The sequence below is a fragment of the Aricia agestis genome, chromosome 12 (genome assembly GCF_905147365.1).
Source record: "Aricia agestis chromosome 12, ilAriAges1.1, whole genome shotgun sequence".
Taxonomy (NCBI): Eukaryota; Metazoa; Arthropoda; class Insecta; order Lepidoptera; family Lycaenidae; genus Aricia; species Aricia agestis.
In genome coordinates this window covers 2200790-2220441 of record NC_056417.1, presented here as the reverse complement: position 1 = coordinate 2220441, position 19652 = coordinate 2200790, and the positions used below count along the sequence as shown (strand labels likewise).

The window sequence follows — 19652 nt, the reverse complement described above, 5'->3', positions numbered from 1 at the left end:
ATCTAGCGGCAAACTAGCGAAACCGATCAGGGGACACACTACACATAAATCCCCTGCTCGAAACTAGATGGCGCTAGGTGGTACATGTTCGAGCCTCCTAGAAAGTTCCCACACTTGTTTACGTGAATCAAGAACTTTCTGGAATTCGTTCGCATTTCGCCATATAAAAAGCCGCAGGTAGATGGCCCGGGAGTTCAGTTCAATCTGAGCGATCTTCGAGACGACTTCGGAGTGACAACAAGTGATCAATAGTGAGTGAACCAGTGAAACCTGCGACTTGGCTACGACCTAGGACAGTGATAGTGCTTAGTGATTGGCCTAGTGCTTAGTGATTGGACCTAGTGCTTAGTGATTGGACCTAGTGATTAGTGTTTGGACTTAGTGCTAAGTGTTGTGACCTAGTGTTTAGTGCAGTGTTAATAAAGCCTTCAAGAGAGTCAGCAGGCCTTTCTCTCCGAATCCTTCGAAGCCTAGCACATAACAATAGGTTGATTTTTATTTCGAAAAACAGAACGGTTCCCAAACGATACAAAAGTCACCATGAAGTTGAGTTAATTAAAACTGAATTTATTATCCTAATTTTTTTAACGAGAGCTATATTTTTTTTATTTAAAGGCAAGGTAGTCTCTAAAATTCGTACATTCGAGTTGTATTTAGGGCAAAAAACAATACTCATAACTATTAATGTAGGAATTAACATGATATAGTTTACGGGCACTCGGCCAATCTGAACAAGGCCATAATATTGTTTTGGCTTAATTTCTGAAAGTACGTGAATGTGGGCCATACATTTATGACCCACATTAATAATAATACATTAGTATTATTACATGGATTTTGTCGCAATATTTTTGTTTTGTTTTATAAATTTAAGAGTCCGGGTGCCATCGCAATTCTCATACAAACGTAATACCAAAATCATTTCCCATACGAGAATATATATTAAGTACAATATTTACATATTAAATTGTAATCGTTAATATTTTTGGTATATTTTGCAGTGAATCTTTGTACAGGAACCTAGATAATTACTATCTTAAGCTGATTAGTAACTCAAATATTATGGTAAATATTCTCGTATGGGAATCATTTCCCATACGAGAATATTTACCATGGGAATCATTTCCCATACGAGAATATTTACCATAATATTTGAGTTACTAATCAGCTTAAGATAGTAATTTCTCAATACAAATGTAATACAATAATTCTCATACAAATGTAATACCAAGATCATTCTTGGTATTACATTTGTATGAGAATTGCGATGGCTCCCGGACTCTCGGAATGGTTTTCTAGATTCATTAATTTCAAACGTAAAATTATTATTTAATAAAGATAGTTTTAAAAGTTAAGTTAATAAAAAAGCTATTAACAAAATAAACATTACTACATGTAATGCATAAGTAGAATACACCTACCAGCTCCGTTAAGAACATGAACGCACACATACACACAGGAACATTGTAAACATCGTTAAAACCTACTTTTGCAATCGTTGCGATCACTTTCTCTGTGTTTTAATATTTCAAATGTTAAATTCAGACCGTAACGCGACGCGTAGATGCATTTCTAAATTTGTACTAATTTGACAGATTTCGTAAGCGTAAGACGTCTTGCGAATCTGTCAAATCCATACAAATTTAGAAATGCATCTACGCCTCGCGTTGCGGTCTGAATCAACCCTAAAGCGTAGCAAAGCAATACTTTTAAAGCAGGTCGATCATAAATTTTGTCGATACTAAGTTTGAACAAAACAAAACTTAGGGCATAAGCCGATGATTAGAGAACATTTTTAATGTTTCAAAAACCTAACCCCTGAATGGAGTACGAATGTAGGCCTCGTTTGCGGGGCCCATTTATTGGGGCCTCGTTTATTGGGGCCTCTTTTATTGGCCCCCGGATTGCCTTCTATTCACCACGAGGCCCCATTGTGGCGGAGTCAACGGATACTTTCTAATTTATCGGCTGATAATGAACTTAAGTTTTTCTATAGAAACGTATCTTGACAACGTAATTTGGCGGTTGATAAATGAAACTTCTTTATGCCATGTATTTTTTTCATTATTAGTATCACAAGACGTCATGATTTTTATGACTTTATGCGTACCGTAATGATACGACGCAAATATTCGCTCACAAAAATATTACAATGATATATAAAAATTATCATATTTATAGCTCTATTATACAGAATACATCACAACCCCAGGCAGACTAATAAAAATTCGTCCGACATGATTTAAGCGAATCACAAAATCAGAACTAAACCGAGTTAGCCAGACCAAATTGAAAAGACCTCCCGCACCTTATCAATTTACCTAACGAAGTGTTCACTCTAATTTGGCACATTTGGAGCATCTCCAAAACTTTACACTGGCTTAGCTCAAATTATAAGGCGACCCACTTTACCGCCAAATTTAGTGGAGCCATCAATTCGTAGTAATACACTTTGTAACTGGTATAAGCCGGTTTGAACTGCTGTGAACTGGTTTGTAACGTCACACGAAAGTCAGCTGTATCGCTTTAAGGTGACGCCGCGTTAAAGTAAAAAACCGTGTTGGATATGTTTTAGATTGCTTGTTTTCTATGAGAAGCTGGGTCGGATAGAAAGCAATGGAACAGCAAAAATGGAAAGGGCGTAAGCGACAAAATGGTTTTTGTCGCGTAATTTAATAACCCTAAATACATTTCATATAAGCTATGGGCAAATTAAAGTGTATGCTTGAACCGATTTATGTATAAATTTTGGAAGCTTAAATCACTCTCCTCTATTTGCAAAATAGTAGATTTTTTTTACAGAGATCTTTTTGATTGATTATTCTGTGTTATAAAAGTTGACCAATCGTATTATGCTATGGGTAATTCAAAGACAAAGACATGATGAATACTGACAATGGACTTTAGTTTCTTAGCTTTATTCATTGCTGAGAAAAATCGATATCGCTATAGCCAAATTATGAAGGCGTCGCCTTAACTTTGTAATGGGAAAGTTTATAAATATTTTGGAATTAATATGTTATGCTTTTGGTAAAATTGTATGTTTATTAAGTAGCTTCGTGGAGTATCTTTATATCTTTACTAATAAAAAAGTTAGGTATACTATGAATAAGCCATAGTATAATTTAATTAAAATTGTTTTGTCTTTATCTTTTGTGCGACTTTACAGTAACAATTCTGTAAATATTTTAAAAAGTATTTTTAGTAAAGAAGTAAAGGGAAAATATTATTTTTTCGTTTGACGTAACAAAAGCTGGACTGTATTATTATCATAGAAAAATTTCACAAAAATATGGTAAACTAACTAGATGCTAACTTTGCGTATTTTAATGTCGTCTAAACTACTTTTACTATCCAATATTTAAAACCGCAGATTTAATTAAGCTAACACTTTGAATGCAAGAAGCGGGAGTTTTAGTTTCTTGGTATTATTGTTATTGTTCGATGTTAATTTGGCAGCTTGCCAGATCCGGGTCTGCCCGGTTATCCGGCTCGTGTCTGGCATTTTGTAACACGGTCTTTGTTTTTTATGTTTTTTTTTCGTTTAATAGTTTTTATTTTGTATTCTGATCTCGATTTGATCCTGCATATTGTAGCAAAATTGTTTTAGTGTTTTAAGTGTTCTTGTAGTATATTATTTTAGTATATTTTATCCGACTGAGCAAGAAAATAAATATACTTACTAGATACATAAAGTCTGACTTTTTTAAAAGAAATATTAATTCTTCTTTTACTTTAAATTTCTTTGTCTCCAAAGCATGATAATTATTCAAAATATTTAAATTTTAATAACAAGTAAATGTTGTTAGACTTTAGACATGTAGGATATTCGGTTTGAGAATATTTTTAGTAAAGAAAGTTATTCTTTATAGTATAATCAGATATAGAGGTATGACAGTATGGCACAAGCGCAAAAATGGAGGCTGGCCAAGTAAAGTCCAGCCGGTTATCCGTTGTCAAACTTTGACTGCAACTTGATTTCTTTGTGAATACCGAAGTTGGTCTTTTGTTGGTAACTTTGTTTCGCTCTTGTCTTTTTCTTGATTAAACAGTTTGTTTTATGACATATACCAGAGTATGTCACATTGTGACATACTCTGGTATTGTGTTTTCTTTCAAAATGTGAAGTTGTTTTCCTTACTAATCAAAATATTATGTTACATACATCTCAAAATCAAAATCAAAAATATTTATTTCCAAATAGGTTAACAAAGTTAACACTTTTAGAACGTCGTGTCTACATGAGGCCTACCATTCGGAAAAAATCTGCTACCATAGTATACAAAAATTGATCAAAAGCACTTCAGTAGTTTTTCTGTAAAGTGAAACGAAACGTTTGCGTACTGTTGTCATCAATTCTGAACCTCTTTCCTAGTATTTACTTGACATATGCTGCAACTTAGCTAATGAACGTTTCCTTTAAAAAAGTTCTATATAGTAGCTAACGACAGAGAGGTGTCTAGCAAAAAAAATCTCCAAAGAGTAAGCTGTCGTTCCAGAGGCGTCTAGCCGTATTCTCGATCGATCAAACCTATCGCGTATTCCCAGCCGCCGAATCGTGACTGGAATACGGTCAAAAATTAAATGTATATTGATTTTGTATTTCTATATTAAGGCCCCAAGATTGTTCCGATGTTCACAAAAAAACGTGATCTGATAAAAAGAATCCACAGCTCTCGTATACGTGGCTTACATATTGAATATTATATTATGTTAAAGATATAGTTCTTGTATAATTTTCTGAGAGCAAAGAATGTAGTCTAGAATAATACTCATAAAATATTCTATCTCTATAGTGTAATAATATTGTTTATGATTTCGCCCGCAACTATATTGTGTAAAAATTTATTTATTTAAGAAGAATCGTGCATTTTTTCATGACTAGAATTATCTTAGGGCCAACCCACACGTACCACAACCACACGACAACCGCAATCATTTTGACGTGGGAGAGCCATGCTTCGGCACGAATGGGCTGGCTTGACCGGAGATATACCACGTCCTCACAGAAAACCGGCGTGAAACAGCGCTTCCGCTGTGTTTCGCCGAGTGAGTGAGTTTACCGGAGGCCCAATTCCCTACCCTTTTCCTTTCCCTACCCTCCCCTATTTCCTTCCGTACCCTCCCCTTTTCCCTTCCGTACCCTCCCCTATTCCCTTCCCTACCCTCCCCTATTACCCCTTAAAAGGCCGGCAACGCACCTGCAGCTCTTCTGATGCTGCGAGTGTCCATGGGCGACGGAAGTTGCTTTCCATCAGTGACCCGTTTGCTATAAAAAAAATTAAAAAAAACCACACGACAACCAAACGACGTGGTCGGGCGTATATTTCGTATTGTAAATGAACTTGACCATTCCACATTTTGCAGTCGTTGTCGACCACTTGTCAAATACCGACCACATCGCAACCACGTCGCAACCACGTCGCAACTACGTCGCAACCACGTCGCAACCACATCGCAACCACAACGTCGTTGCGTCGATGCAACGCCCAGTTTTTTTAGGGTTCCGTACCCAAGAGGTAAATACGGGACCTCTATTTCGACGATTACGCTGACATCGCCGTCGTCTTCTTCTTATCAATAATACATATAGCAAGGATAGCAACAATAAAGTGTCCTCTTCGAAATCCATGACTTTGAGCAAGACGTGTTTCCGCTATAAAAGCCGGAGTCGAACTACAATAGTTTGACTTACACATGACGCAACCACGTCGCAACCACATCGCAACCACATCGCAACCCCGTCACAACCACATCGCAACGTCATTTTGTCCGTACCACAACGCAACCACAAAAAGCTGCAGCGACACCATTCACACGTGACCACAGCTCGACGAAATTTTGTCGTTACGATGTCGTGTGGTTGTGGGGTAGTCTTTCAAAATTGCTTCTGTGGTTTGAGGTTTGTCGTGCAGTTAAATAAAGTTTAGTTTTCAATGTTTTATTTAAAAACGCATCTCATTTCCTGCCGTTGTAATGTGGACTCACCTTTAGCACAACATCAGTAAGTGCCAGTTAATTTATCAAAGACCAATAAAAGAAACAGAGTAGCCAATTATTTAATGATATAAAATGAGACGGTACAAAGGTAACGGGCCAATCCAGCCCGTCGCCCGCCTCATCAATATCGAATTCGCTCAATTGGGAATGAAGTTTTACAAATTCACTCGAACTCTCCCTTTTTATTAATTTTATCAAATTTCTTTGTTTTATTTGGAATGATCGACTCTGTTTTGGCGGAAACTTGGTTAAGCTATCTGTTAGACTTTTTTAACTAAAACTTAAGGCGTTTTGCAGACGATGGAGCGGGGCGGGCCGGTCGATTTCGCCGCGAACGATAGCACAAAGGGAATCCTATATTACCAAGTACCAAAGAACACGGCGCGGCAGGCAAAAAGACCGCGCCGCAGGTGCCCAGCGGGTACTGGCGGCTTTATTGCTTCGCGGACAAAAAGCCCGCCCCGCCCCGTCGTCTGCAAAGCGCCTGTCTATCCGCCGGTCCGTCTAACCGTCTTTTATAATATAATGTCATAAGTTGCTACTCTTTAAATTTATGATATATTTGTAGTAATTTTACCTATAATAACACATTAAAATAGATAAATAAAACAATGAGTTGTGGATTTTTTTTTTTGCTTTTCAGAATAATTCCATTCTGTGCAAATCCAACTTTCAGCCTGCTGCAGGCCGGTTAAGGGTTTATTCAGACCGCAACGCGACGCGTAGATGCATTTCTAAATTTATATGGATTTGACAGATTCGCAAGGCGTCTCACGCGATTTAAATCTGTCAAATCCATACAAATTTATGCCGCGCCGCGCCTCGCCTCACCTCGTCGCGTTGCGGTCTGAATTAACCCTAAAGCGTGATCTTAATATGTTGTTTATGTTTTACAAAGTAACGAGTTATCAACTTCTTTCTTGTACGTTAATACCATGCCAAAATTTGTTTTAGTAGTAGACATTAAGTTGCAAGTAATTATCATAAACGCTAACATATGTATATTTGACATTGAAATTTGGTACATTAATTTGTTTAGACGCTGATGTAGACTAACATAATATACGAAAAGACAGTTCTGGAAATATTACATAGATACGCGTCGAATTGATAACCTTTTCCTTGTTTTGAAGTTGGTTAAAAAAGTACATGGTTGCTTCGCGATTCGGCTTATTCGTGTTGCGAACATCTAGTCTATATATATATATATATATATATATATATATATATATATATATATATATATATATAAAACTCAAAGGTGACTGACTGACATGGTGATCTATCAACGCACAGCCCAAGCCACTGGACGGATCGGGCTGAAATTTTGCATGCAGGTAGATGTTATGACGAAGGCATCCGCTAAGAAAGGATTTTGATAAATTCCAACCCTAGGGGCTAAAATAGGGGATGAAAGTTTGTATATAATTATACTTCTTAACGCGAGCGCAGCCGCGGGCAAAAGCTCGTTTTTAATAATTCGCGTTTTAAGTTCGTGCATCAATTATAATTTGTTTCCGAACCGGGCGCTTAACTTTTGCTTCATTACTGCTGGTTAATTGATCCTCATTATGGACCTCATTACTGTCAGACCGCGGACTAGCGTCGTGTTAGAGCCAGTCCACACGGCGCGTTGCGTCAGCGTTGCGTCGACGCAGGCTGCCGTTGCGTTGTTTACATACAAATAACCAAAGTGTTCACACGGCGCGCTGCGTCGTCGCAACGCACATAATATTATGACGGACAACTGCATTCCCCGAGACGAGCGGGAGGGGGTGTTGACGTTGACTGCTTCGTAATAAGTAATAATAATAATAGCTCCCACACCGGTTTCGGTGACGGTGGCCGGTTTCATTGAAACCAGACCAGCTACGCAGGAGTAATTTTATAGTGCCCAAGTATGTGCGCAGTACACAAGAGCACTCTCTATTCCTTTACTCTCATATGGGACGGACGACCGACACGACTGGCGAGAGATCAGGCGCAGGACCGACTTTTTACATGCCCATCCGACGCATGGATCATCTTACTTGTCAGACAATCAGGTGATCAGCCTGCATTGTCCTAACCAAACTTGAAAATAACATGTTTCCAACGCGGGAATCGAACCCACGACCTCCGAGTCAAGAGCCGCGCTCTATACACTAGACCACGGAGGCGTCCAATTCGTAATAAGTAACGCTTCGATGGCGCAACGCCCGTGTGGCCGGCTATGCGACAAACGGCAGCGCTGTGTCGATGCAATGCTGAAACAACGCACCGTGTGGACCGGCTCTTACTTATATACTTTTACTGTACTATTAACTAATAATAGAAATTTAAAAGTCTGTCTATCTGTATGTCTGTTACCCCTTCACGCCAAAACTGCGGAACCGATTTTGCTGGGCATGGAGATACTTTAAGTCCCGGGAATGGACTTAATAATGTGATACTTTTTATTCCGGAAAATGTACGGTTCCCGCGCGATAAACGACGTCATCTAGTAAGTATAGCCTACGAATAATAAAAACTAAGGAAAAGTAACTGTGTCGAAGTATTTGTCCACGAGTCTACAAAATGTGACCTGAATACATGCATACTTTATACATGTATTCGGTACACAATTTTGTGTAAATATAGAATGTTTCGTAGCTTTTGTCATATTTTAGGGTGCGAAAAGGAACCAAATTCAAAACGATTAAAGTATGGGAGTTACGTTTTCTAAGTTTTTATCGAAACGAAGTTCCTTACCGCGCGTTCGGCGTAAATCTGAAGGCTAGACAGAACGATATTTGACTTAGATTTGATCTCGACACTTTTTTATTAGTACCTGCATGTGCTGCAGAGGGCGTTGAAATGAAATGAAATGAAATGAAAAACATTTATTTTTAAGTAGGTTAACAAAGTTAACACTTATAGAACGTCGTGTCTACATGAGGCCTACCACCGATTCGGGAACTACCACCAAATAGTTGGTAGTAAGTATTCCTGTGCGTCAACTACATGGCGTTTTTTTTAAATACACAGCGATGCGTTATTAGTATTCCTGGTAATTATTCCTGGGCGTCAATAGATTGCGTTTTTTTTTTTGAGTGTATAATGTATATATGTATACAGGTTTTTTGAACATAATAAATACTTAAATTCGTGCCATTCGGGTGTCCCTTGACACCTCTCAAGTTTTTTATTCGTAGAGTATAGCTATAATAATATTATGTTGATGACAATTTACATATTTTTATCATAGATCAAACAATCGAACTGTACGATGCTGATGCTGATATTGAGGAAAACATTATCATATATATATAGGATAGAGATGATCGTTTGTCTGATCTGTACAATCGTTAGCGCCATCCATCCATCATCCACACATCAATATTTACAAGCGAATAAATAAAGTCATTCTCATCTGACACAATACAACGTGTGGAAACTTAGTTTCTGCTATAGATTTTGACCGTGGCTTCTCCTGTATTATATACACTAGCTATTTGACCGAGCTTTGCTCGGTAGTCGATAAAACACGAATAAAATAACATTTTCTAAAAATGATTCCTAGCTAGATCGATTTATCGCCCCCGAAACCCCCTTATATACTAAATTTCATGAAAATCGTTGGAGCCGATTCCGATATATTATATACAAGAATTGCTCGTTTGAAGATATAAGATTGATACAGGAGAAGCCATATTATAAGTATAAAAATAAATCGCTAAATGTGTGTGTAAGCGCTAATCTCGAGAACGGTTGAAACGATTTCGCTAATTCTTTTTATTGTTTGTTCATTTAGGAGGAAGGCTGTTACAAAAAGGAAATACGAAGAAAATAAAAAAACCGTGGACAGTTAGAAAATTTAAGAATTATTTCTGATGACGTAACCCATGTCATCCCATCAAGACCTATAAGCTCACCGGTGAGCGAGACACAATAGAATAACAATATATTTCCAAGAATCTACGATCGAAGGATTAAAGTACAACATTACGAATATAACACGATTTGTTAAAATCAGAACCAAATGTACGATATTTAAAAGCAAATGCCTTTTGGCTGTAGTCTGGTAAAAAGTTAATAACACAGCAGTCATTTATCTTCAAGCCAATCTCCTGAATCGATACTTGAAACTGATGGGACTCGTCTGGAGGTCAGACTGGACGAATACAGGACTTACGTCAATAACATTGAAGGACTGACTGAATGAACTGAGTTTTGTAAAAAATACCGTAAAAAAGTTAGCTGGTATTTGTATATCGAAATGAGTTTTCCACCGTGCGTTTTTCGTGTAACTGTGGAATGAACTGTCTCCAGCAGTATTTTCGGACCAATACGATCTACAACCTTCAAGAAATAAGCGTATTCAGTATCATTTCTTAAAAGGCTGGCAACGCACCTGCAACTCTTCTGATGTTGCAAGTGTCCATGGGCGACGGTACTTACGGCGACGGTAGATTTATAAAAAAATAGTGAAAAACAAACGCAACCTATTTATATTTATTTGACACTTCGGCGCTTAAAGTTTTTAAACAGTTATTTTTTAATTTATGCATTCCTAAAATTACGTAGCAAAGAAACCTTATATTTTGCGTTATCAACTTTCAGATTTTAAATAAGTAAGTAACTGAAAATAAATTAGAAATTCCATCAAAGGATTTTCTTGTCAGACAGAGCAAAGCAGGAATATCATTCAAAAGCATTCAGGCAACATCTGTTACTTGTGAAACGGATAGCAATAGAAACGGGGAGCAACGGATAGCAACAGCGAGCAACAGAACTAGCAATTAAGAGAATATCCGACAGCAAGAACAATTAATCAGCCTGGCACTGGACAGTAATCGTTTAATAAACGCTCCAGTTTATGAAGCTATCCATTAAAACTCATATTTTAATCCTAGTTTAGTAGTTCAAAATTTGTTTTATTTCTGAATAAACAATATGGCATAAAAAATGTTTAGTGGTACTTGTTTATTCGCAAAAAAATGCTCAGTTATCCAGGAAATTAAATACATTTATATTGGTATTAGATGACGCCTGAAACTCCGTTGCGCCAAAATTTGTCTATCGCGCGCGGCGAAGTGTCTCTATACCAAATTTCAGCAAAATCGGTTCAGCGATTTGGTTGTGAAGAGGTAACAGACAGACAGACACTTTCGCATTTCATTTCATTCGATCCGTTGCGCCAAAATTTGTTTATTGCCTGGCGCAATTAACAAATTTTGGCGCAACTCTCTTCACGACTAAATCGCTGAACCAATTTTATTGAAATTAGGTGTTGAGATACTTTGAGTCCCAGAAAAGGGCATAGGATATTTTTTATCCTGGAAAAATGTCCGCTTAATAAACGAATTTGGCACAACGGATCTAGTAATAAATACAATTTTCAGCTTGTTTTAAGCGTCTCACTCACGAATTCACGGGCAATATCAGTAAGGTACGATCGATCACTGGATCTTATCGTTATAGCGAAGTGAAAAATGTCGGCGATACATCGCGATAGCATTTATTTACGTCGACTTAACTGAACGTTGAACTCCAGGGAGTGGAAATTCAGAAAATTCTGTGAACTTGCTAGATTTACAGCAGCCGCTTGGCAAGCAATTTTACGTGGGAGAGCCATGCTTCGGCACGAATGGGCCGGCTCGACCGGAGAAATACCACGTTCTCACAGAAAACGGGCGTGAAACAGCGCTTGCGCTGTGTTTCGCCGGGTGAGTGAGTTACAGCGCTTGCGCTGTGTTTCGCCGGGTGAGTGAGTTTACCGGAGGCCCAATTCCCTTCCCTATCCTCCCCTTTTCCCTTCCCTTCCCATCCCTACCCTCCCCTATTATCCTATTCCCTCTTAAAAGGCCGGCAACGCACTTGCAGCTCTACTGATGCTGCGAGTGTCCATGGGCGACGGAAGTTGCTTTCCATCAGGTGACCCGTTTGCTCGTTTGCCCCCTTATTTCATAAAAAAAAGCAAGTGAATTTTGTTCGTAAGATTTTTCAGGATTTCACTGGGGTTAAAGGCGCCAACTGTGGATACTCGTATGAAGGACTCGCTGTGCTGTACTCCAATTCTGTCCAAACCACACAGCGCGAACATGATTGGCCAGTAGACACAGCACTAATAAAACTTGATTCTCCAACTGCACAGACCTTGCCGAAGCCATGGGAACATCAGGATATCGAAATATTTTCAGCAATTTTCTTACGCCGGTTCTTCTCGCCGGTTCCCGAACCGGTGGTAGGCAATATGTAGTTCAACGTAGTGAAAACATTTGATTCAAATTTATTCAGAAATAAAACTATTTTTATTTATATATTTTTATAATTACAAATTTGCCGAGCGTCTTAATATAATAATATCGTTAATAATTAGTGAGAGTTATTCTTTCAGGCTACTTTCACAGTAAACTCTAAACAGGGGATTCATATACAGTATCTACATTCAAAAGTATTATCTCTTTGTTTAGTTACTTCCCGCATACATTTTTAAAGACGTGAGTGGATGAACCCGATAGCTAACATTTTATAATATACGGGCAATCACTCATTTTTCCTTTATAAATTGAACACACCTTGTAACTTACTTAATTCATTATCTGACTAATATAACTGGCTGAACATAAAATCCTCAGTTTTTTATTTTAAATCATTTTCCTAAAGCTCTAAAGCCTCCATTTATGTAAAAAACGGTATTTTAACTGGAATTACTTACCTGTTTCTTCCACTAAAGTTTTCAATTTTATGTCCATCACATCTGTGTATAATAATTGATATTGTATATATCTGTGGGCGTACATACAGAATTATTTATGAAGAATGCCACAGTGCTGTAACAATATTGGTTTTAGATTACTACGGGCTCGCTGCACACCGATATCACACATTAATTATTCATTACAATTAATTACATTTAGCTATATTTACTCTGATTTTGACTAGCACTAGATAGCAGTTATAGTCCCGTATTATTATTTTGCGTGTGAATATATTTATTCTGATAAAAACTTGTTGATAACAGACGGTTAGAGAATTGCGGAGGCTGTCCTTTACAAAGGGTCTATAGGGTAAATGAATGATGATCTTCAAATTGTAGTAAAGAAGCCAATTAAAACAGAGTTATTTTAAAGCCAAGACAATGGTGTACACTATTTGCAACGTATAGATATAATAATCAAAATCAAATTTTATATTTTATATTGTTTAATTGTGTCTGTAAAAATAATTTAACTATCATATTCTATGTTGTTAAAGTACCTTAGTTTTATATTTACCTTATAAACTACTAATAACACTAACTTATTTTTGTATACTATTGACATTAATTTAATTTATGTAAAAAGTAGACTGGAATTTTATTTCTTCAATTTATTCTTCTGTCGGACTTCGCAATTTACAAATAATGGAATTTTTCATACATATAGCCTGCGGTTGTTTTGTAACCTTTTCCTACACAATAATGTTCCCTCCCTCCAGTTATTCCCAAAGTTCGGTCCCGCTCAGAAACACGTGTGTAATTTAAAACAAGATTTACAATATTGCTGTTGAAATTAATATCAAACTTTCTTCCCCTGCAGCGTTATTAAAGTTACAATCTTACCTAATGAACCGATTCGGACGAAACTTTTCGTATTATTAAGTCAATAAATAATTATTATTTATTAGTATTAAATGTATGTACCTAATTATTATTTTTGAGGGAAAATATTTTTGATTTTATAATTATTGACTAGCTATCCCGGTAAACGTTGTTTCGCCATATAAGGTATTTCGCCCATTTCATCAAAATAGATTGAATAGTTTAAGCGAAAATCATAAAGTTTATTGTGCGGGAACCGTACATTTTCCGGGACAAAAAGTATCCCTTGTCCTTTCCCGAGACTCAAAGTATCTCAATACCAAAATTCATTGAACACTTTACGAGCAAAGTGTTCAATGAATTGTGCAGTAACCGTACATTTTTCCGGGACAAATGTATCCTATGTTCGTCTTCAAGACATTTCAGCAAAATCGGTCCAGCCGTAGTAACCTCTTTATGCCTAAAGCGCTGAATTAATTTAAATGAAACTTTTGGTGAGGAGAATTTTTGTCCCGGGAAAGGGGGTAGTTTTTGTAACAGAAAAATTACGATTATCGCATGGAAAACAAATTAACTGCTATCTCTACAGCTTCTTTTTTTTTATGAAAGAAGGGGGCAAACGAGCAAACGGATCACCTGATGGAAAGCAACTTCCGTCGCCCATGGACACTCGCAGCATCAGAAGAGCTGCAGGTGCGTTGCCAGCCTTTTAAGAGAGAATAGGGTAATAGGGGAGAGTAGGGATGGGAAGGGAAGGGAATAGGGGAGGATAGGGAAGGCAATTGGGCCTCCGGTAAACTCACTCACTCGGCGAAACACAGCGCAAGCGCTGTTTCACGCTGGTTTTCTGTGAGAACGTGGTATTTCTCCGGTCGAGCCGGCCCATTCGTGCCGAAGCATGGCTCTCCCACGTATATTCTGTTCTTACAACAAAAGAGATCATTATTCAAATTAAGTGAACTTACTTTTAATAATAATTTTATAATAATAATTATATTTAATAATAATAATAGTACATAAAATATGATTAAAGTAAGTACTTTTTATAACCATAACGACAAATGGGTTGACCTCAAACTTTTCCTTATGACAACGTAATAAAAATATTTCTTACACGCGTTTCGTTGCTATATGAGAAAAAATAAATTTTCTTGATGATATTTTCAGTATAAAACATAATACACTCAAGTTTTTTTAAGTTATAACATAGTTAAAATATTAAGAAAACGAGTTTATAATTAATTTATGTTTTAAAAGCAGTAACTTACCATATAATAATGATATATCAAGCTTTTAGTATACTGCTCTTCAATATAAAAAAACCCCGATTTGTGAAGCATCCTCAATTATTTTTGGATATTATTAACTCAGCTCTTTTCCAGAAAAAAACACTTCTGGCAACTTTGGTAAATAATTTTCTAATAAGATCCTTTAAATTATATCCATTAAAATATTTTTTGTAACAGAATTTTCTGGTATTGACCTGCGAGTAAAATTTTTAATTACTTATCATAAAACATTCATATATTATTATGTTTCATGATTGGTAATTGAAAATTTCAATTCATCGTATTAAAATTATTATTTGCATATCGATAACCTCTTTGTCTTAAACCTAACCTCAAATGAACTAAATTATAACGGGAATATAATATTTAAAGGTTGTCTGAAAGAAATAGAGCTATAAGCTATATTCTGACCACCTATTTGTAGTTTCTTTTATTATAGTTTAGTTTATATAGAAGAAGAATTTTCTATATTAAAACTTACCTAATTTAGCCGGGTTCCCAAACACTAGGGGAGAAAAGCAGAAAAATACGAAATATTTCCATTCCATATTGCACAAAGTTCACTTCACATTGTCCGTAGCACGTTCGTAGAGGTCTCGTAGCACTTCGTAGCGATCTCGTAGCGCTCTCGTAGCGACGTAGCACTCTCGTAGAGACGACCGCGCGACGCCCGGCCGCCTACTCGACTGACGGAGCTCGACTCATATTGATTCTTTTAAATTGTTATTTTTGGTCATTTAACTCGTAATTCGGTTTATTTTGTCGGATCACTCTGATTTTATTGAAGTTTAATTTTCCGTCATGTTTTTATTTAACGTTTATGAATTACGTCTTGTATTTTTTATTTTATTTTTAAAAGTACATTTTTAATATTACATTACAATAATATAACAAAGTAAATCTTGAAATATTCATAATATTACATGTCTTGGAAATACAATTTTAGGTACTATTTTTGAGATAAGTTCGATGATTTTTCAGTCACTTTACATAGTTACATCAGGGGTAGAGGGTCCACCAATTCAGTTACAAAATATTTAATGCAAAGTTAAAACAGTTATAATATTAAATTAATATTGTTTATGTATGGAAACATAATAATTACAAAATTAATCACTGTTTTAATGTAAATACGTAAATTCTATTTCATTTTGAATATCAGACATTTCTGTATCGTTACAAAGTTATTAATTTTCATGTATTTCATTAAAATCTATTAATTGATACTTATTTTATAATTCCAAATATAATTCCTTAAATGAAATTCGAGTTTCATTCTGCCTTATCTATCTAAATTAATGTTTATTTGATGAAAATAAAAGTATTATTTTTTGAGGTTATAATATTATTTATACGATGACAATAAAGTTTATGCCGTAAATTTTGCCGTCATAAAAATATTTTATGTCCTTTCCGTGAAATACCTACCAAATATCATAAACAAAATCAAACAAGGAAGTAAAGAATAATAATGTATAATAATAAAATCTATGGACGCTTCACACCACGTCAGTCTGGCCCCGTGCGAAGTTTCTGAAGGACTGTTACGGGTACCAGACAACGGATAATATTTTTAATACTTTTATATAATACTATACAATATATATTTCAGATTTTTATTTTATGATATACATATTTAATACACATCCATGATCCAGGAACTTTTAAAAACTTTTTGTTCCGTCGGCGGGATTGGAACCCGCGACCCCTGGCTTGAGCTACCAACAGCCCACCAACTGAGCCACAGAGGTCGTCGAGAAAGATAGACAAACGTTTACATTTATAATATATATTTATTTATGTAACCTCCCTCACCCCTTCCAGGGGCAGACAGCGTTGGTAAATTGTGGCCCAAATCGACTATAAATATACACCAATCGATAGGCCAACGACTCTCATCAGCTAATACCGATTTTTGTAGAAATTATCTATATGTATAAAAATGGATTTTCAATTGTGTTAGTAACGCTAAAACTCGAAAACGGCTGGACGGATTGGGCTGATTATTTTAAAGTATTCGTAGAAGTCCAGGGAAGGTTGTAAAGTGACACGAAGTTCACCGGGACAGCTAGTATATATATAAAAATGGATTTTCAAATGTGTAAGTCGCGCTAAAACTCAAAAACGGCTGAACGGATTGGGCTGATTTTAGTCTTAAAATATTCGTAGAAGTCCAGGGAAGGTTTTAAAGTGACACGAAGTTCACAAGCGGCACCTAGTTACTCATTAAATTAATACTATTTTATACCCTACTTGCTGTAAATGTCATTCTTTTTAGAATCATACTAACCATATTATAAATACGAAAGTATCTCTGTCTGTCTTTCACGCCAAAACTACTGAACCGATTCAATCAAAAGTTTTACGAAGCTTTGAAATGTGACAACAATTTTGTTTATTAGGTGGATTTTGAGGAAACTTTGCACTTGTGTGCGCTACATTTTATGCCGGCATTCCCACGGAAACTTGAACCAGCGTACGCTGTAAACTGAAGTCCACGTGGATGGAGTCGTGGGCAACAGCTAGTATTTAAAATATGTTATGCAATTCTAATTAACACTGCAGTTGCCCACAACTTTGTTGCGGGCAACTGCAGGGTCCGTACATTTTTTCGGGTTAAAACTGTTCATAATATCTTGATCATTCTTTTTGGAGTTTGCTTGTCTCAAATAAACTTTAAGCCTCGTTTCCACTAAGCAACAATTCACGCGCAACATGCTGGACAACAAGTTGCCCAACATGTTGAAAGTCAGCGCGGGACTTTTGATGAACAACGTTGTCTGTCTACGCATCTACTTTACGTCAGTCGTCGCCAACATGTCGCCAGAGGAACTTGTGTTGATTTTAGTGGCAGTGGTTATAATTTTTTTTATAGTATCTGTGAGCAGTATCCCATAGACGTTCATAGTTTTGGTACAGTTCGCTTAATTTGAGCACTTGTTCGTTAGACCACACTACGGACATTGTTGCGCGCGTCTCCACTTGACGACAATTGATGCAATTCTCTTTAAACAAACAACAAGCCGCGCGTCATGTTGCGCGTCATGTTGCGCGTCAGCTGGCAACATCGCGCGCTGTTGTGCAGCGTTGCCGTACATGTTGAGCGTCACGTGTCGCGCGCTAAATGTTGCCTAGTGGAGACGCGGCTTTATAAGTACTGGGATGATTTTAACAAAGTTAAGCTCATACGACTTTTATTACCTAAAATGTATACTATAACTAGCTGTCCCGGCAAACGTTTCTTTGCCATATAAAGTATTTCGCCCGTATTATTTTATTGAAGTGACTAAATAAGTATGTCACAATGGCAACGTCCATCGCTATCCCGTCGCACAAACAATGGTCGCCTTCAGTCTCGAGTTGTAATAATTTACTATTATTTATTCAACAAAATGTACTAATCAATAATATAAAAGTACCCAGTAGCCGATTCTCAGACCCACTGAATATGCATATAAAATTTGGCTAAAATCAGTAAAGCCGTTTCGGAGGAGTACGCCGCCTAACATTGTGACACGAGAATTTTATATATAAGATATACACTATAATTTTCTTTTATATGGTGCACACACTCTGACAATATAAAATAGTTTCAATACCTTTAATAATAAAATAAGTTTACGCCGAGTGAGTGAGTTTACCGGAGGCCCAATCCCCTATTCCCTTCCCTTCCCTTCCCATCCCTACCCTTCCCTATTCCCTCTTAAAAGGCCGGCAACGCACCTGCAGCTCTTCTGATGCTGCGAGTGTCCATGGGCGACGGAAGTTGCTTTCCTGATGGGTCACCTGATGGTGACCCGTTTGCTCGTTTGCCCCCTTATCTCATAAAAAAAAAAGCGACCGTCATGGAAATCGATGTAATACAATCAGATTTATCCACACATACATCATGTAAACCCCAACTAATAAATCACAATTCGTTTATTTACTGGCGAAAAACAAACTATACATAAACCACAACATCAACAGATTATCACCCCCACGCCACCCCTAAAACCAGACCACCCCATAAACCACCCCATAAAGTTTTACAGCCCCGTAAACACCCGCTATATAAAAACACTTTGTACGTGATATATGGATGATATTTCTTTTAATGTTGATGTGCCTTTGTCGACACTAAGCTTTGTTATACAAGGGTGGGGAACTTTGAGAAATGATCATAATAGGGGTGAGGTTTTTTATAAAACTTAACTAATATTATAAATGCAAAAATATGTATGTTTGCCTGTCTGTTATCTGTTCACACTTAAACTACTAAACTGATTTTAGATTCAAATTTGAGATCCCGGGAAAGGACATAGGATACTTTTTGTCCTGAAAATGTACGGTTCTCGCTTGATATACGTATTCTAGACATGACGGAGGTGCGGGCAATATCTAGTATTGCGTATTGCGATGGACTGGACTGGACTCCTTAATTGCGTTGGAACCGTACATTTTTACTCCGATAATACTTTTCTTTGTTTCGAGTCGACTTTGCTTAACACAAATACAAAACTTTAGTGCGCATGAATTCGAAGTCAAATTAGTTTATTCAGAATAGGTTGTTACAACAATTTTTGATGTTACATTTATTACAATTTCAGTTTTTCACATTTACTATAATATTATAAATATTTAATTATTACTATAAACTCAATTAAAGTATTCCCTTATCTTATTATAAATATAAATAGGTCAATATAATGCTATTCAATTATAATATTATGTCAATATTTACTACTTATATTATGTATGTCATTATGCTATTGTTTTGCGATGTTATTTCAAATCATACTAACGTGTGCCTTTTCAATTATCCATCTAATAATAAACGA

The 19652-nt window shown here is 36.5% G+C and overlaps 1 protein-coding gene across 1 annotated transcript in view; it reads right to left on the bottom strand.

The window, feature by feature from the left end:
* Nucleotides 1-15501, bottom strand: part of LOC121732387 — a 111044-nt gene extending 95543 nt beyond the window's left edge. Inside the window, exon 1 of the mRNA XM_042122252.1 lies at nt 15314-15501. Coding sequence (XP_041978186.1) covers nt 15314-15380 — 67 coding nt within the window. The 5' untranslated portion in view covers nt 15381-15501. The remainder of the gene's footprint in view (nt 1-15313) is intronic.
* Between the last annotated feature and the right edge of the window lie 4151 nt (nt 15502-19652).